The 20390-nt window shown below is 42.9% G+C and overlaps 1 protein-coding gene across 8 annotated transcripts in view; it reads left to right on the plus strand.

Moving 5' to 3' along the window:
* The window catches only part of RABGAP1L (RAB GTPase activating protein 1 like), a 788382-nt gene that overhangs the window by 492510 nt on the left and 275482 nt on the right, over positions 1–20390 (plus strand). For all 8 annotated transcript variants that reach the window (XM_070077152.2, XM_070077147.2, XM_089299425.1 and 5 more), the window contains one exon: positions 15127–15201. In XM_070077152.2, the coding sequence (XP_069933253.1) occupies positions 15127–15201 (75 nt within the window). The remainder of the gene's footprint in view (positions 1–15126; positions 15202–20390) is intronic.

Genomic DNA, 20390 nt, shown 5'->3' on the forward strand with positions numbered 1-20390 from the left:
CAACTGCTGGAGCTGCGCTGATCCGAAGCCAGGAGCCAGGTGCTTCTTCCAGGTCTCCCACGTGGGTGCTTGGGCCATCTTCTACAGCTTTCCCAGGCCATAGCAGAGAGCTGGATCAGAAGTGGAGTAGCCTGGACTCGAACCAGTACCCATATGGGATGCTGGCACTGCAGGCAGCGGCTTTACCCACTACACCACAGCGCCAGCCCCTGTATCCATATTTTTTAATTGTGACAGTCACATACCATAAAATTCATTCCTTTAAAATGCACAATTCAGTGGGTTTTCATATATTCACAAAGTGGTACAACTGTCACTGCTGTTTAATTCTAGATCATTTCCATCAGTCTGCAAAGGACCCTTTTACACATTAGAAGTCACTCCCCATCACTGCTACCTTCAGCCTCTAACAATCACTAATCTATATTCCATTTTCCTCTTGTTGTCATTTGTTGTAGAGACGTGTTTGTTTGGTTAGTGACCTGATTCTGTAAAGTGCATATTCTTTGTTACGTGTGGCTGCTTGGTGGTCGGTTAATGATTGACCAGCAGGGGTGTGTGTACACACACACACACACACACACACACGCAGGCCTTCTCACTACTCAACTAGCCAATTGAAAATTACCTTGCCTTCACTTCCTGCTGTGCAGAACTTCACGTTCAACTCCAAGTGGGAGCTTGTAGGTTCCTCTCAGGTCTTCCCTGAATGTGCACAGAGACCTGGGCATGAGCACAAACTCACATGTGATCATAGCAACTCCGGAGTATCAGACTTACACGGAGTCTTCCGGCACTCTTGTGGACGTCTCATTCCCCAGTTTGCCTTTTCTAAGCTCTTGATTCATATGTTGTTTGCCCAGTTTTTATCCATTGCCTTGGACAGCCACAAGATTAAAATTTTGCTTGTAATTGTTTTTGACAAATGTCCACGGGGAGAAGTGTTTTCGCATTGAGTTAGTGTTGTTCAGGGAACGACCAGACAGGTCAGGTAACGGTAACTCTCTAGGCAGGAGTCTTTACAGGGCCTCTTACCCTTTGCTGCCTCTGAAGGCTGCAGATGCAGGCTGTTGGTTCTCAAGGTTACAAGGTGGCTATTGTTGTCCTATTTGTGTTAAAACATATCTGTTTCCTTTTACCAGAAAACAGTCCTCAAAACATTTATCTCTACTTCCTGTAACCAGTTCCTCTCCTCCTCTTCCTTAAACTCTTCTATCAGGATTTCTCCTGCAGCAGTGTGCTGGTCAGAATCCTCTTGACACGTCAGCATCTGACGAGATGCACAGCTTTCTTCTAGCACTCTCTTCACTTCTGTCCCTCCCCCCCTTCCTTCCTCCTTCCTCCCTCCTCCCTCCCTCCTTCTTCCTTCCCTCCCTCCTCCTTCTCCCTCCCTGTCCTCTCTCCTCCCTCCCTCTGTCCTTTCTCCTTCTTCCCTCCCACTTCCCTCCCTCCTTCCCTCTCTCCCTCCCTCCTTCCCTCTCTCCCTCCCTCCTGTCCTTCTTTCTTTCCTGGCTCTTTTGCTCATTCTTTTTTTCTTAACCAGTTTCAGTTTTTGAAATTTTGTAAGATTTCTATACTAATTTCTTTAAAAGGCTGAGGGGCATGGATATCTTTCCATCTACTTTTTTTTTTTTTTTTTTTTTAATGGCTGTGCAGCTGAAGTGGAAGTCCGTCAGGGTCTACCATGTGGGTGACAGACTGTATACGTGAGCCATCATGTGCTGTTTCCCAGGTGTGTTAGCAGGAAGCTGGATCAGAATGGGAGCAGCCAGGACTTGAGGCAGCACTCTGGTATGGGATGTGGGCATCTTAAATAGCTGCTTAACCATTGCATACCAGTACCACACCCCTGAAATGTTTGTAATCTGCATTTACTGTGTCAATAGTTCAGTCCAATCCCATAGCTGTAGATTCCGTACAAGCACCAATAATTGCTAGCTTTATCTTTCTTCCTTGGACTTTAAGCTTATAGATTCAACTGCCTACTTGATTTTTCCTCTGGAGGTCTAACAGGTTTGTCAAACACACCCTTTATAGAAGCGAACCTTTGCTGTTCCTCATAAAACCTCCGACCCTGTAGTCTTTTCATCTCAGCTGCTAGTGCCTGCATTCTTCCACGTGCTCACTCCACAACATCGGATCATCCTTGGCTACGTTCTTTTAACATCAGCTGTAGAGCAAGTGCATGTGCTGCTGTCCCCAGATGTCAGGTGTCGCGGTTGCTGACAGCCACTGGGCGGAGCAGCAGCTTCCACTCACAGAGAAGCAGCAGAGCAAGGTCATTGTCGGGAGCAGCAGTCTCCCCGGCCCGCGGTTCTGCTGCTGCGGCCCTCACAGGGTCTGTGTTCACACTCTTGTTCTGCAGCGAACGCCCGCGTTTCGTCTTCCTTTGGGAATGAAGACAGCAGCCAACTGCGTGTACCCTGTAGCTATCCTGATCTAAATTCGTATCATTGCTTCCCGGGCTTTCTGTTTCATTCACTGCAGAATCCTGTTCTTACATGATATGCCGGGCTGAAGATTGCTCTGTGTGTGTGATTATCATTCTCCCCACCTCTTCCATCACAGCCGCACGTTGCAGGCCAGCTCACACTGTGTGTGATTATCGTTCTCCCCACATCTTCCATCACAGCCCCGCGTTGCAGGCCAGCTCACACACCACTGGCTGTTCTCTCTGCCGAGAACACCCGTGCATAGCTTGCTCTTTAACCTCTTTCAGCTCCGTTGTTAACGTTCTCAGGTGGACTATTTTACCTGCCCGAAAATTACTATCTGTTCTTAGCCAGCACTCCTACGCCCTTTCTCCACTTTATTTCTCACCATTACATGTAAATGATTTACTTACCACTGTTAGTATCTGTCTTCTCTCAGTGGACTATTAGCTGTATGAGAGCAAAGGTTCTCTGTCCATTTTGTTGACTGCTTTGATCTCCTTCATATAGTAGACAATAAACATTATTGCCTCAGCGAAAGAATTCAAAGCCTATGGAAATTAAGTAGTTCTGGTGACATAGCTGTATTTTGAGATGTTTGGCATTCATGAGCCATCAGTAGAACATGTCTAAATAAAATTTCTAACAAACAATGATTTTTAGAGTGCTGTTAACAAGGTACTATAATCAGGGGCAGATTTCGTGATCTACACTGATCTGATAACTTCATAACCATATTTTTTAGTTAGAAAACATGAACTTGTAGGGCTCAGCTTTGTGGTGTAGCAGGTTAAGCTGCCGTCTGCAGTGCTGGCATCCCATATTGCACCGATTCAAGTCCTGGCTCCTCCACTTCTATCCAGCTCCCCGCTGATGAGCCTGGGAAAGCAGTGGAGGAAGGCCCAAGTGCTTGGACCCCTGCACCCACGTGGGAGACCCGGAAGAAGCTCCTGGCTCCTGGCTTCGGCCTGGCCCAGCCCTGGCTGTTGGCGGCCATTTGGGGAGTGAACCAGTGGATGGAAGGTTTCTCTGTCTGGTTCTCCCTCTCTCTCTTTCTGTAACTCTTTCAAATAAAATAAAACTTACAAAAAAAAAAAAAAAACCTGGTAAATGATCTTTTAGAAAATGTTCTGTTCATCACTGAGGACTACCTGTACTGAATGCTAAAGGAAATGAACATGTGGTTGGCCATGATTCTAAAGACTTGATGGGAAAATAATGTGATGAGAAACAGTAGGTACTGAAAACTTTTCATAAAAATATGCATTTATAACCAAGTTTGAAAATTCAAAATTATAGTCTGGGAATACATCTGTATTAATATTTTACTAACTTGATTTTTCCAATAATTATGATCTTTCCTGAAACTGTTAAGTCATGACTCTAATCAATAACAATTCTGGTTTTATTAATTAAAAGCTCTTTAATTTATTTTTGTAGGATAATATAGAAATAAACTGTTTTGACTTATTTCTGGATATGGATATAATGTGTGAATATACATAGGTATATATGTGTGTATATAATAATATGTATCCACTCACACACATACACATATTCATACATATACATATGTATACATGAGTATATCTTCATTATTCATGCATTCCCTACTTGCAGATTTGCCACTCACTAAAATTTATTTGCGGCCTCAAAAACCAACACTTGCAGTGATTTTTGGTCATTAACTGACACATGAATAAGCAGTATCAAAAAATTTGAGTCACCAGATGCACACATTGAAAGAGCTGGTGCAGAAAGCTCCATGCTCTGCTTTCTTGCTTCAGCTCGCATACTGTAAACCCGTTTTATGGTATGCTTACATTGTTGATCTTGTGGTTTACAATGGACCCCAGTTAGAGTGCTGAAGTGCTGTCTAGTGTTGCTAAGCACCAGGAGGCTGTGATGAGCCTTGTGCAGAAAACACATGTGCTCGATGAGCCTCATGGAGATGTGAGTGATACGTAGATATGATCCAATGCTTTTGGTTGTGAGTTCAGTGTTAATGAGTCAGCAGTATATGGTACAGAAGGTGTCTGCAAACACACTTAAAACGAAGGTAAGACTTGATTTATTTCTGAATCACTCAAGACCTATCTCCGTGAGTAGAGGTTTGGAGGAGTCTAACCCTATGTATACCCAAGGGGCAGTAATTCAGTTTTGGTTAATTCAGCACTGGGACAACTTTAGAGAACACAACTTCTCCGAACAAAGGTCATCTGTGCACATATATGGTTATCCTTGAAAAGAAGCATTTTCATTGGTTCTCTACCTCCCTCACTATTTGAATCATTTACATTAAACTCCATGAAGCCTTGATGTATGTCTTACAGATATTTGCATTCTAGAAATGTCACCTGAATTAAAATCTTAACACAAATTATTGAATGGACAATTACTAATGAGTTGCTTAAAACTATTACAATTTATGATTAAAAAAAAACACAACAGAAGTAGTATCCTGTACCTACAACTTAGGAATGATAATTTTATCGGTCATTTTGAATGTCCCCCAAGTGTTTCTGTTAGATCCTGTCTTCCCCCACCAAAGCCAGCTACTCTTTTGAATTTTGTGCTTATCATGTTCTCTAACTAAAGTCATCTCTTTTGTTAGTTAATGAAAATCTTTGGAATACATAACAAAATGAGAAATTTGTGTTTTATTGTTAGGGTTGATGGTCATTTGCTTACACTTGGCAGTACATGTCAGTGATATTAAAAATCCAGAGACAAAAAGTGTCTGTCTAGTATGATGGGTGACGTACCAGTTAGGGTACTTAGGTCCCATATCTCAGTGCCTGGATTTGAGTCCTAATTCCTGTCTCCAGCTCCTGACTCTAGCTTCTGGCTACTGTGAGAGGCAGTAGATGATGGTGCAAGTACTTGGGCCCCTGCCACTCATATGGGAGGACCTGGAGTGAGTTCCTGGCTCTCGGCTTTGCCTGCTTCCACCAGCTGTTGTGGTAATGTGAGGAGTGAACTCATACAGAAGAGTGCGTGCTGAGTGTGTATGTCTCTCCCTCTACCTGTCTCTCAATAAAAAGAGAAGACAAAAAAAGAAACATTCCGAAGACCAAATGGACAGTGGGGAAGAGCCTGGGCTCTGGGCTGCACTGCCCGAGTTACCTGAACAAGTTGTTCAATCTCTTTGTGCTTGAGTTTCTTCGTCTAGAAAGTGAGGCTGAAGATAGTACTTATTCTAGGGTTTGTTTTTAGGATTATGTAAGTTAGTATTCAGATACTTTTAAAAGGTAATGGAAAATTGGATTAAAAGATGAGTTTATTTTGGTACAAAATTTTGTAAGTCCGTGCATAGTTTTTTCAAAAGCTGTTTTCCATGAACTTTTCGAAGACCTCTTTGATATGTGTAAATACTTTTGACAGAGGGTAAGATTTACTGGATCATTTTTAAAAAGATTTGTTTATATGAAAGAAAGTGACAGAGAAAGACAAGGTGGGGCAGGGAGACAGAGAGAGCCTTCTCCCATCTGTTGGTTCACTCATCAGATGCCCGCACCAGCTGGGCCGGGGCAAGCTGAAGCCAGGAGCCAGGACTCCATTCATGGAGCAGAAACCCAAGAACTTGGGCCACATCTGCTGCCTCCTTGATGCAGTAACAGGAAACTGGAGCATGCAGGCATCCCAAGTAGCATCTTATCTCAGGATACCACAGTGTCCACCTAGGCAGTAGCCGTCATTAAATAAATGTTAATGGTTATTTAATAGGTAGACAAATTAATGCTAAAGTATTCTGTGAAAAGCCAATTTTATTCTTACGTTTCTATAAATGTCTGATTTCTTTTACACAATGTTTTAAGGTTCTTGTCACTCTGTGACTCTTTTTACTTAGCTAATTGTGGCATTACTTCAAAAGTCTATCCTAGTATATCTTTTTGTCTCCCTGGTTGTATGAGAACAGTTTAGTTTGTAAATAAAGTTTTTCTTGATTGTTTCATTAATATCTTCATTAGGGATTAATCGTGCCAGGAACAATAATCCAAAGGCTGACTGTTTGTTTGTTTGTTTTGACCATGATTTGGGAGAAACTTACTGTTGGAGATAGATTAAATAGTTTGTCTAATAAATGGAAAATTGCTTTCCATAAACAACAGACTCCTACTGATGTGAGAAGGACAGCTGCGTTACTATTGCCTGTTCTCCGCACTGTTCTTAGATCTGCACTGTGAAAATCATGACAGCCCAACGTTTTGGTTAGGATTTGGAGAAAGAACTACGTGCAGTAGCGAAGAGCTAAAACTGGTCACCCCGAGTCCTTGTTTCAATAGCGAGCAAATTAGCAGGTATGTCAGTTACCGGAGCGGTTGCCAGGAAGCTGAATGGGCATCTGTGAGACGCTCAGCCCCTTCTCGCGTGCCCGCAGAGCGCCTTGTCCATCTTGTTAGAGAATGTATTTGATTTCCCTTTCATTTTTCCCGAGAGGCGAGCTCGCCTCGTCTTTCCCTCTCAGTGTGCTTGTGTGATAAAAATATCCCCGCGTGCTTCTGTTCCTGGGGCAAAAGAGAAATGCTGTTCAGTCCTAACCGAGTGAAGGCATGCGTGTGTGGGGAGTGTTCGGGAGAAAAGAAATCTTTAGGAAAATGGAACTGTAAGAATAAAGATGTTCTTCTGTGATTTTAAGTTAATCCAAAAGCAGTAGATGTTACTGTGTGTTTTCAGTTGGCAAATATAGTCCCACTCTTCTGTGGCCATTTATTTCAAAATCAGCATTCCTATCGCTGGGTGACAGTTTCTCACGAGGCACAGAAGTCAAGTGTCTTTTCTGTTTTATTAAGGAGAAGGTACATTTTGTATGAATGTTAGCACCGGCAACATTAAACCTAACCAACTGTCTCTGTTTTCATGCCTAAATTTTTGCCTGTGGTCAGCACGGTAATACATATATTACATAAGGAAATTAGAAGCTCTCCTTTCTGAAACCCAGAAGACGTGGAATGAGAAGAATTAAGCTGCCTTTGGTTAGATTGCCATTCCTCTGTGAGCATATGGGAGCCTGCTTTTCATCTCTGTTGAACCCAGAGGCAAAACAGGATGTAGGCTCTCCCATCTTCTGTGGACACAGACGTGTAACTCTTTAAGAACCACTCTACATGGAGAGATTCTTAAGTTTTACAATAAAGGTATTAATGGTGTGGACTCTTTTTTTCAGCACATTTGGGTTCGAATCCTAACTAAACCACTTCCCGAGTTTCTTTACCAAAGTTAGCTACTCTCTAAATCTCATTTTTCTCATGTCTTAGGCCAGTGTAAGGAATAAAGAAGAACATGGAGAAGCGTTTAGCCCAGAGTCTGCACATCACAAATGTCCCAGCTGTCTCGTGCCTTGTCTGTGTCCTTTCTCTTCAGCGTGGGCAAACAACCTTTATATTCTGCCACTGCAAACAGGAGTCCAACTCTGTGGCGATTCTGCTCACTCTCTTCTTGAAGACTGAGAGGACATGACCTTGCTTGCCTTTACTCCCTGTGCTGTGCCCCAGTTACCTGTGTTCTCCCTCTGAGCTCTATGTATCCATCAGCAGTTCTCTTACTGTGTGCTTTGTCATGGTGTACACTGATCATTTCTGTCAGATTCCGAGCTGAGAGCAGGGACTAATTCTTTTCATCCCTGTGTCTGCCTTTCTCAGCACCATGTTTGACACATAACAGGTGCTCAGCACATACTCGCTTGATGAATGAAGACATGAGGTGTGCCTGGGAACCCAGCCAGAAAAGTATCCTATAGTCCAGAGCAGAAAGGAGGGACATGGTTTGGCTATAGATTCTGCCCGCCCCCAACCATTATAAGATACACGGAAAAGTTGCAAGAATAGTACCATACCCATGCCTGATACTGCAACATGTACGTTAGTAACTAGAGTTCAGTATCCATTAATAGTTACTTTTTTTTGTGGAGGAAACTTTCACTGAAATGCACTAGTGTGAAGTGTGCTATCACTGTAATTGTAACAAATGCATGTATTTATGTGATCCAGGGATAGGAGTCCCCTTATGTATTTCCAGTCGACCCCTGGCTTTTCATCTGGAAGAACCTGCTTCGATTTTATTTCTACTGAACGTTAGTCTGACTTGATAAGCAAGTTTTTATGCGTAGACTCATAGACGGATTCATCTTCCCAGCCCGCCTGCCCCGTTGTGCTGCTGTTGATTCTAGCATTTCCACTGTTTCCATTCTAGCATTTCCACTCTGTTTCTATGGTCCCTCCAGTATGTTCTCTGGTTCTACACTTCCCTAAAATCATGCCCAAGTTGTAGCCACTCTCCAGTGTGGTGCTACCGGATCCTGTCTTCTCGCAAATTCCATAAAGATTTGAAGTTTTATCCACTGTCATTCACCTCTTCCGATTCTATAGTCCTTTGCAATTTTTGCTTGCTTTTGTTCAGCACTTCAGTCCTTTAAAGTAGTATATATATTTGTCTTGATGCATTTTGAATTGGCCATCAGGGTTAAGGTTCATCTAAAAGCAGCTACTGCTCCTTTATCAGAAGTAATACCCAGATGTTTTTTGAAAGCCAGGCTAAGTAGGCTGCTAGCCAGAGAAGCAGTTAAGGTGGGGAATGGGGAGAGGTAAGAAGGGAAAGCAAGCTTTGAACATCTCCAGAGGATTGTGTTCAATTCAGCTAGAGATTTCTCTGACCAAGTAGACTCATGCTTTGAAGAATTCCAAAGGAAAGAGTACAGCACTGTGTTTTCAGACTGCCTCCAAACCCATTGCTGGGCCTTAGAATCAGTGTAATAGTTTCTAAAAATCATTTTGGTCACCAACCCAACCCCAAAACAAGCAGAAAATAAGTTTGCATTCCTGATTTTCGTGTTTATCCTGAAGTTTCTAGTTAGAGCATACACTGTAGAGCCAGTGAACCCGTTGTCTTTATCTGATAAGGTCTGAGCCTTTGTTTTCACTCAGGCTTTTCTTAAAATATAAATAGCACAATTTTGTATAACAGGGGAGCAAACATGGACCACAGTGATATGTTAGAGGAGGCAGGCGTTGACCTAGTGGTTAAGGTGCCTGCATCCCATACTGTAGTACCTGGGTGTGATACCCAGCTCTGGCTCCTGCCTCCAGCTTCCTGCTAATGTAGACCCTGGGAGGCAGCAGCTAATGGTTGACTTAACGGGGTCCCTGCCATGAGTTCTCAGCTTGTGGCTTTGGCCTTAGCCCAGCACAGGATTTTGCAGGCCTTTAAGGACTGAACCAGCAATGGAAGGTCCTTGTCTCTATCTCTTTCTTTTTCTCTTCCTTTCAATAAATACATTCAAAAATGTTTTTTAGTGATGCCAAAGTTGATGAAGTCTGGTTAATTTTTGAAGACTCGGTTTTTTTTTTTCCCACAGAAGATTTATTTATTTATTTAAAAGAGTTACAGAGAGGGATGAGAGGAGGGAGGAAGAGAGAGAAAGAGAAAATAGTCTGCCATCCGCTGGTTCACTCCCCAGATGACTGCAATGGCCAGAGCTGAGCCAATCCAAAGCAAGCAGCCAGGAGCTTCTTCCAGGTCTCCCGCTTGCAGGGGCCCAAGAAATTGGGCCATCTTCTACTGCTTTCCCAGGTCTTAGCAGAGAGCCTGATCAGAAGTGGAGCAGCTGGGACTCGAACTGGCACCCACGTGGGATGCCGGCACTGCAGGCAGCGGCTTTGTTGCTATGCCACAGCTTCAGCCCCAGGAAACCTAGTTTTAAGGCGTCCTCAGGATTGACATCTTTCATGAATGAGGGGAAACTTTGAGAATATGTGTATTTATCACTCGTGTAACATATTCTCTCATCAGTAAATCTCCAAGTTCCCAGTTAATGATAAAGGATGTGACAGACCCTGTAATCAGGAACGCTCCAGCTAGGGATACATAAGATCTGAACTTTCCTCTCTACTCTTTCCCTTTTTTCTCTTGTACATCCTCTTTGTATCCTACTTCCAACCCCCAGTACTCACACATACAGACACACGTGTGCGTGCATGCGTACCCACGCACACACACAGGAGCCCCGGATAAAAGTATAATTTAAGCAATTAGAAATACAGCTGCATAAGTCAAAGAAAATCGCGTAAGTGAAATATACTAATTGATTCTTCAGTCTTTAAGATGAGGCCGAGCTCTGGAAGCTGAGGAGGCTTTTCAGATCTGTTAGGTGATGACTCCAAGGACCCCTTTTTCTCTTATTAGAGGAAAATGTGATGATGTCATTATTAGCAGAAAAAGATGAAAAGAGAACAACGTTACCAAAATATAATTTTCTTGGTTGAGTGATTGCCATTCTATTTATTGAAAAGCCTGAAAGAATTTATAAAATTAAAATGAGTGTAAAACAGATTCAGTAGCAAAGAGGAGTGGATAGTATCAGGTGCCAGAAGTGAACTGCTTTTTTTTTAAAAAAATGGAATAATCCATTTGGTTATTAATTTCTGGCACTTACAGCTAAAAGTGCTGAACCAGCACTTATCGCCAAAAGTGCTGAACCAGCACTTATAGCTATAAGAGCTGAAGTATGTGATATTTATTACCTTATTAGCATCTACTTAAAAATAAAGGTCTAAATATTTTAGGTGCAGAATTAGAGAAATTTGTGAAGATTGGATAGCTCTATTATTTACCATACTAATTAGGAAACTTTTGAAAGTGAAGGCAATGTCACTAGTGATTTTCCTGGGATGGGAATGTCGGGGTAATATGGTAGACACTGACTTTAGAGTATCTCTACATAAAATGTGTAAATACTGCCTGCATGGATGGTTTTGATATGGACCACGTTCTGGAGTGGGGTGTGTTGAAGTCTTAGAGCTAACTATGAAATGTCAGCTATCAACTTAATAAAGGTAGTTCTGTGGAGTAAGATACTTTGTTTTCTGATCAGAATCTAGAAATGTTATTGACATACCCAGTGGTATGTCTTTCTCCAAAAACAGAAAAATGGAGAAAGAGTGAATCTTACTGTATATAAACTGTACCTCAGTAAACATTTGTAAATAGAAGGAAGAACGCTGAGTCAGTTGTAAGAAGTGGCCAGAGTTCTGAGCAGCTGAGAAGCTGCGTCAGTAAGCCTTTGTTCTTAGATGTCATGTGTCCTGGGGCTGGGCTGCAGCCAAGACATGGCAATGTTGATTCTCGTGATTCTACTAGTGCATGCTTCTGGCTAAACAGAGAGACTTGCAGGAAGCATGTAGTCATTTTGTGAAAATGTTAAGAACCGTATTCGAGTGCTCATCTGCATGTGAAGGTCAACACTGGTTAACGCAATCCCAGATAACAGAGGTTCTTACAGGTAAAACCAGCACTGTTTTAGTTAAAAAAAAAAACAAAACAAAACAAAACAAAAAAAACACAACTTTGTCATTATCAGTTACTTACACAGATACTACCTTGAGATATCCAATTTCTTTACTGTATGGCCTGGAAGACGTGATTACAGACTGAAAACTTACTGAGGGCATTGGACACTAATTAATAACTATCTCTAAGATAATTGTAGTTATCCTATGAAGACTGAAATCTTAACTTCCAGGACAGATGCTTGTATGGGACTGGATATTGTTGAGACGACAGTGTTTCCCTAAGAAGACTTTTGAGTGGATTTACTGAGGCCCTTTTAAATATTTGGGAATTCTTGGGCCAGTGTTGTGCCATAGCAAGGAAAGCTACCACCTGTGAAGCCAGCATCCCATATGGGTGTAGTTCATGTCCCAGCTGCTCCACTTCTGATCCAGCTCCTTGCTAATGTGCCTGGGAAAGCAGTAGAAGATGACCTAAGTTCTTGGGCCCCTGCCACCCTTGTGGGAGACTCGGAAGAAGCTTCTAGTTCCTGGCTTCATTTAAGATCTCTCGTCCCTCCCTTTGTCTCTGTAACTCTTTCAAATAAACAAATGAATCTTAAAAAAAAAATAGGGAATCCTTCCTTTTATCATCCTAGTTGCAAAGAGGCTTCTTTTGGTAGTGAAAACTCAGATATGACTGTCACTGTAGAGATAGTAAGATACTCGGTTTTGGCTTCTAATATGAAGTTCCATAAATATTTCTAATAATTTTTAGTGACAGAGCAAAAACAAAACAGACAAAAGTTCATCTGGAGTTGAAGATGATGTAATATTTTAAAGTTTGCAGCTTAACTTCTAGATGAAAAGGTCTTTAATTTTTTAAAATATACAGAGATTATTTTAGAAGCATATGCGTGAATATAGAAATTTACCTATTTGTCAATGAAGATTTACATTTTGTTAATTGCTTACAGAGATTTGATGGCATGGGCAGCAGTATTCTGACATCTGCTTTGATTGTCAGCTTTGGTCATTATATAGTTTGTGTCATTGGCTTATAAGGTAATCATTAATAACTTGGTTTTCTTTTATTTATATGTTACAAAAAATTGAATGTTTCTCTTTCCTTCTTCTCCCTTTCATAATTTTAACAGGTGTCTGAATTAAAAAAAAAAATCTGATAACACTGGAAAAATCCCATGTAGGTGGCAGGGACCCAACTCACTGAGCCATCATTGGCTGCCTCCCAAGGTGTATTTAGCAGGGAGCTGGGTCAGAAGCATGGAGTCGCTGGGACTCAATCCCAGGTTCTCTGGTAGGCGGTACGGACATCCCAAGTGATGGCTTAATTAAAGTACCCTCATGCAGCAGCTCTGTTCGTTCCAGCCAAAAACTGGAGACAGAGAATGGAGAAACAAGTCGTGCTGTATTCATACGGTGGGCACTGCTCTACAGTGAGGAGGAGTGAACGCTGATACACACAACACGGAAGCATTTCAGAAGCAAGCTCAGGAGAAAAGCCAGTCACACGTGAGCATGTGTATTAGATGGCTCCATTGACAGGAAATTGTAAATAATTCAAAACTAACGTATGGTGACAAAATCAGACTAGTGGTTGGTTGCCTAGGGTAGAGGTGTTTGACTACAAAGAGATGTGAGAGAATATTCTGGAGGGATGATAATACTCTGAAGGTTAGACTATGTAAATGCCCCAGATCGTAGAATTATGCAATTAAAAATGTATGCACTGGATTAAATATAAGCCATGCTTTAGTAAGGTTTTTTTAAGTTAAAAAAGAGTTCTAGACCCTGCTCTCTGAGTCCTTTGGCGGATGGAAGGTACACTTGCCCTCCCAGTGTCGTAACTTGTCCTAGTTGTCTTTGATAACCATTCCCTGGAAAGAGGCAGTTTTATGCTCGCCAAATCAGAATGCAGTGTCTTGAACAAACTGAATGGGAATGGGACTCCCTCGTTAAAATGAAGCATAACCCATGGATCGCGTTCATGGAGTGGGATGGAGATCATAATTCCAGCTGCACTATCGAGGTGGTTGTCTCTTGAAAATAACTCTAGAGCACCTGAATTTTTTTCAAATTCTGAATCAGAGGTCAGTGACCCATGTTCCACGAAGCCTATTTTTATATTGCCTTTGATCTAAGAATGATTTTTACATTTTCAGAGGTTGTCAAACAAAAACAATGTATATTAATTATCCTCGAAAGCCTAAAGCACGTGCTATCTGGACTTACAGAGAAAGAGCGTTCTCACTATCATTCTTATTTGGCCAGCACATTCTACCTATTCTAACTGACTCGCCTTCCTAAAAATTAGTACAAGTTGGTTTTCTTATATAATCCTGGCCTAGCATGTGGCACAGCAAATTCGGCTGCCACCTGTGACACCCATTCCCCTGTAAACACAGGTTCAAGTTCCAGCTGTCCCACTTGTGATCCAGCTCCCTGCCTGGGAAAGCAGCCAAAGCTGGGCCAAGTGGGAGACCCAGGTGGAGTTACAGGCTCCTGGTCCAGCCTGGCCATTGCAGCAACTGGGGGAGCGAACCAGTGGATGGACAATCTCTGTTTCTGTCTTTCCCTCAGTCTCTGTAACTCTGCCTTTCAAATAAATTAATTAATTAATTAAATAGACACATGCCAGGTGTTTGAAGTACAAGTTAGTATATATTAAACATGCAACCTAATTCCCGTTAATCTAAAGACAAAGAGGTGAATGGTGTGATAGCTGCAGCCCGAGGAGTGCTGTACTTCCTTTGCATCCCCCCTTTGGCTGTGCTCCAGCGGCCTGATTGGAGTGATGGGAAAGACAGGGAATGGCCAGAGGCAGCTGCAGTGGTGTGGGGGTGGGGGGGTGGGGATGGGACTCAGCCGTTCTGTGAAGACACACAGCAAGGCTGTTCTGTATTTCCGGTTTGCCCCAGTGATACAAATGAGAGGAGCCATTTTACTCGTCAGCCTTCTGGGAAGTGGGAGGGTCGTCTAGAAGGTCTTGGAGAACTTCTAGAGGTCTAGAGGGTACCAGTTATCAGAATGGCAGGTCTGTACTACAGATTTCCCCCTTGAAGAACAGTGGACTCCCACATCAGCCTTAAACCCTTTTTCCTGTCCTTTGCTGCCGCCTGCCATGTTCTCATTGACCCACCTGACCTCAAACCATAATAGGACGTTTAAAATTAGGTGCTTTAAGCATCTCTTTGTTTCCAAATTCTAAAGAGGAACCCGGGCCAGTGGGACGTCTGGAACTGCTTTAGGAAGCACACAGGCTCTGCGGGAGATCCCGCTGTGTTAATGGCACACGCATGCAGGGGGGTTGTCGGGGGGCTCAGGGACAGGAACAGCGGCAGCCCGGTCTGAGCTAACACTTAAAATCTGTGCATGTTCACAGTATTTCTTTCTCTTCTCCTTTTCCCTAGGCGTACTCTGTGTATGATGAAGACATTGGGTACTGTCAAGGACAGTCGTTTCTCGCTGCTGTCTTGCTGTTACATGTAAGTAATGTTCCATGTGTTAGCACAGTACTGCCCAGTGTATTTTATTTTACACTTGGTCTTGTTCTTCCTCCTCATATCCCATTTTCCTGATGGAGATTACATATGGCATTCTTGTAAAAAAAATGTACCTTGGGTAATACAGTAAGAGATCTGATGTGAAGAACAGGACAGTTTCACAATAGAATTAATTTTGCTGGCCAGAAGGGAATAAATTTGGAGTTATTTTTAACTAGAATCTTCTAGAATTATAGATGTCAGTGTGTGTAACTGCCACAGTATCAGGACTTGCACCCTGCAGACCTCCATACTGTGGTAAGGAAGTCTTACCTTCTCTGGTTTATTTCTGTAGGCTCTCATTTCCTTACCTTCCTTTAACACACATTACTGAGCATGAGTTGTCAGGTGCTGGGCTAGGAAGTGGGATTACAGAAAAATGAATCAATTACAATCTGTGTTCTCAGAGACCGAGACCTTAGTTTTATTCTTTTATTGATTACTTTATTCTTTTTTTATTCTTTTATTGATTTTTCTGATGACAAAAATAATGCATGTTCATTAAAGAACTTACAGTGTACTAAATGAAAGTGATGCACAGGGTGAGAGAAGAGAGAATTACCCAACCTAGCTCTGCCAGAACTGGCCGGAAAAAGCATTCTGGACGAGGTGGCAGCTTCGCCAAGGCATACGTAATTGAGGTTAGGAAAGGCAGGAGGGGAAAAGGACAGAGTAGAGAATTCTAGAAAAAAAGGAAGAGAAAGGCCTAGTATATGGAAGACAGTGTGAAAGCACACTTGACTTTAGGGACTGTGCAGAGGGAGTGGCCTGAGGGGAAATGATAAGATGGACAGGGAACGAATTATGAAGACTGCATGATCAAGTCACAAATGAGGGTTTTGGTCTAATCCTGATGACGAGCCCTGGATCAGTCAGAAGCAAGGGAACAACAAATCCAATGTTCATTTCAGATAGATTCTTGTCATAGCTGTGTAGAGGGAGGACCTGCAGGCAACAAACAGGCACCAAGAGACCAGTTAGAAAACGTCCATGGAAATGAGCAACACTGAAGCCCAGAGGGAGAAACTGCAGAATTAAGAGACATGCTAGGGGCAGAATTCCTGAGTCTTGTGGCTGCATTGGCACAGGCATTGTCAGAGGTGACATGTCTAGGTTTCCGTCTTTGGGGCCTGGGCAGGTGGGTACTTTGAGCTGAGACAGGAACTAACACCCATTGAAAATGAATAGGGGAAAAGGGTTTAGGAGCTGGTAGTGCATATTGTTTTGGAGTTTGCGATATTTCTGGGACATCTAATTGGAACTGTCAAACGATCAGTTGGATATTGGTAACTGATAGTAGAAATCATGAGAGTAGCTCAGATCATCTGCGAAATTGAGTAAGAACGAAGTAAAGCCCAGGAACACTGAACACCTTTTTTTTTTTTAACCTAGAAACCTTTTATTTAAGGTACACAAACTTCACACATTTCATACATACAAATTTAGGAACACAGTGATTCTTCCCACTGTACCTCCCTCCTTCCCATACTCCCACCCTTCTTCCTTCTCCTAATCCCATTCTTATTTTTCACAAAGATCTATTTTCAGTTAACTTTATACTCACAAGATTAGTTCTACACTAAGCAAAAGTTCAACAAATAGTATGAAGAGAAAAAAAACAAACACTGTTCCTTGATGGAAGAGACAAGGGCTATAAATAATCATCTAATCTCAAAATGTCCAATCCACTCCATTACATTACATTTTAAGTACTCTATTAGTTACCTTGGATCAGGGGAAACATATGAGATCTGTCTTTTGGGAACTAGCTTATTTTACTAAGTATAATGGTTTCCAGTTTCGTCTATCTTGTTGCAAAAGGCAGGATTTCATTTTTCTTTTTTTGGCAGCTGAATAGTACTCCGTAGTGTGTGTATATACCGTAATTGCTTTATCCAACCAGTAGTTGATGGGCATCTGGGTTGATTCCACATCTTAGCTGGTGTGAAATGTGCTGCCATGAACATGGGGATACAGATAACTTTCAGATGCTAATTTCTTTTTGTATGGGTAAATTCTCAGGAATGGGATGGCTGAATTATATGGTAGGTCTATATTCAGATTTCTGAGGTACCTCCATACTGTCTTCCACAGTGGCTGCTCCAGTTTACATTCCCACCAACAGTGGATTAGGTTATGTTTTCCCCACACCGTTGCCAACATTTTTTGTTTGTTTACTTCTGTAGGTGAGCCATTCTAACAGGAGTGAGGTGAAACTTCACATTTCCCTGATGGCTAGTGACCCTGAGCATTCTCTCAAGTGACTGTTGGCCATTTGAATTTCCTTTCTTGAAAAATGCCTGTCCATGTCCTTTGCCCATTTCTTAATGATTGATTGTTTTGTTTTGTTATGGTTCAGTTTCTTGAGGTCTGTATAGATTCTGGATGATAACCCTTTATCAGTTACATAGTTTGCAAATATTTTCTCCTGTTCTGTCAGTTGCCTCTTCACTTTGCTGAGTTTTTCTTTTACAGTACAAAAGCTATTCAACTTGATGTAATCCCATTAGTCAGTGTTGGCTTTGATTGTCTGTGCTTCTGGGGTCTTTTCCAAGAACTCTTTTCCTATGCCAGTGTCTTACAGAGTTTCCCCAATGTTGTCTAGTAATTTAATGGTATTGAGTTGTTGATTTAGGTCTTTGATCCATGTTGAGTGGATTTTTGTATAGTGTGTAAGGTAGGCGTCTTGCTTCATACCTCTGCATGTGGACATCCAGTTTTCCCAGCACCATTTGTTGAAGAGGCCATCCTTACTCTAGAGCTTGATTTTAGCTTCTCTGGAAAGCGTAAGTTGGTTGTAGATGACTGGATTGATTTCTGGCATTTCTATTCTGTTCCATTGGTCTACAAGTTTTTTTGTGTGTGTTTTTTTTTTTTTTTGCCAGCAAAAGACAGTTTTGTTTATCACTGCCCTGTAGTATGTCTTGAAATCTAGTGTTGTGATGCCTTCGGCTTTGTTTTTGTTGTGTAAGATTGCTTTAGCTATGTGAGGTTTCCTGTGTCTCCATATGAATTTAGCCCTGGAGTCCCATCTCGCCTGGTTTGCCAGGGCGGGCAGGCAGGCGGGCAGGCAGGCAGGCACCCCTCCCTGGATCCATGCTGCTGTGTCCTCTGTCGTCTCGCTGTACCTCGCTGCAGGTCTGCACTTCTGCACAGACTCAGGCCATTGCTACTGCTTTCGCTGGGAGTCCCACTGTAGTTTCCACTGTGGCTTTACTCCGAGAGTGCACTCTCTCCACTTTGTTTTTTAAGATTTATTTATTTATTTGAAAGTCAGAGTTACACAGAGAGAGAGAGAGAGAGTGAGGTCTTGCATCCGCTCGTTCATTCCCCAATTGGCTGCAATGGCTGGAGCTGTGACGATCTGAAGCCAGGAGCCATCTTGGGCCATCTTCTACTGCTTTCTCATGCCACAGCAGAGAGCTGGATCAGAAGTGGAGCAGCTGGGTCTCCAACCAGCGCCCATGTGGGATGCCGGCACTGCAGGCAGCGATGTAGCCCATTACATACTGCACCGGCCCCTCTCCACTTTTTTGATATTAATTTCGTCCTGCAGAATCAGACCGCCCTGTCACTGTTCCACCATCTTGGAACCCTCCTTGCCTGGGTTGACATTCTCAAGACTTGGACTGTGTCTCACCGTTCTCTCCTAGCCTGTGTGGTTTCTGATGAGCAGTCTGCTGTGAGTCTAACTGGAGATCCTCTGAGAGTCATCTGGCGCTTCTCGCATGCACGTTTTAGAATCTTTCCTTCATGTTTTACTGTGGAGACTGACTACAGTGCGTCTTATCTGTTAGGGGTTCTATGTGCTTCCTGTACTTAGACATCCCGTTCTTTCTCCAAATTGTGGAAGTTTTCTGTAATTACTTCTGTAAAAGGGCCTTCTAGTCCATTTTCTCTTTCCATGCCTTCAGGAGCTTGTTTGATAGTATCCCATACATCTCTTCTTTTTTTGTTCTTAATTTCTTCTTTTGGTCTGACTCTGAGATTTCCGAAGATTTGTCTTCTAGCTCGGATACTCTTTCTTCTGCCTCACCAATTCTTTGTTAAGGCTTACCTCCACATTTTTATTTGATCTATTGAATCTTCATTTCTAATATTACATTGATTTGGCAGGCGCCGCGGCTCACTAGGCTAACCCTCCACCTTGCGGCGCCGACACACTGGGTTCTAGTCCCAGTCGGGGCACCGGATTCTGTCCTGGTTGCCCCTCTTCCAGGCCAGCTCTCTGCTGTGGCCTGGGAGTACAGTGGAGGATGGCCCAAGTGCTTGGGCCCTGCACCCCATGGGAGACCAGGAGAAGCACCTGGCTCCTGGCTTCAAATCAGCGTGGTGCGCCGGCCGCAGTGCGCCGGCCGCGGCGGCCATTGGAGGATGAACCAACAACAAAGGAAGACCTTTCTCTCTGTCTCTCTCTCTTTCTCACTGTCCACTCTGCCTGTCAAAAAAAAATATTGCATTGATTTATCTTTCAAATCTCAATTTTATGGGAGACATTTTCGTTCATGTCATGTGTGGATTTATTTAATTCACGGATTTGCTTCTGAGTAATCCTGTGATTAATCTGCAGAATTCCTTTTCCAGCATTTCATCCATCTCTTCATCTTCGAATTCTAATATTGAAATGTTGTGTTCCTTTGGGGGAGTCATGTTGTCTTCCTTATTCTTGTTCCTTGAATTTCTGTGCTTATTTTTAGGCATTGTGGAGACACTTGTTGACTTTTTTGTGCAGATGGCTTTCATCTTTGGACCATGCCTCTGCGGCTTAGTGGATGTCTGCTCTTGTCAGTGAATACTCAGAGGCATGTGCTGGGTGTGGCCAGGGAGCTGTGGGGTGGAGCTCCATGCTGGGGCGAGTTTCCAGGGGGACACCAAGTTGGATATGGTAGATCTCCTTTTTTTTTTAATCAGAAGGGAGGGTTTGATCAGCCCTTTTGGCACACCGTCACCTCCTCTCTTCCAAGGTGATCAGTGCGCTGGTGTTAGCCCGCAGTGGGTGCAGTACCCATCCGTGCTGCCCTGGGAACCACAGAAGAACCTGTGCAGTCCTCAGAGCGGGCACGGACCCTGCTGCAGTGACTCCCCTCAGGGAGCTCTGAGCATGTGGGACCGCTCACAGGGCTTGCCCAGAG

The sequence above is a fragment of the Oryctolagus cuniculus genome, chromosome 7, assembly GCF_051225735.1.
Source record: "Oryctolagus cuniculus isolate XC-2025 breed Fujian yellow rabbit chromosome 7, ASM5122573v1, whole genome shotgun sequence".
In the NCBI taxonomy this organism is placed as follows: Eukaryota; Metazoa; Chordata; class Mammalia; order Lagomorpha; family Leporidae; genus Oryctolagus; species Oryctolagus cuniculus.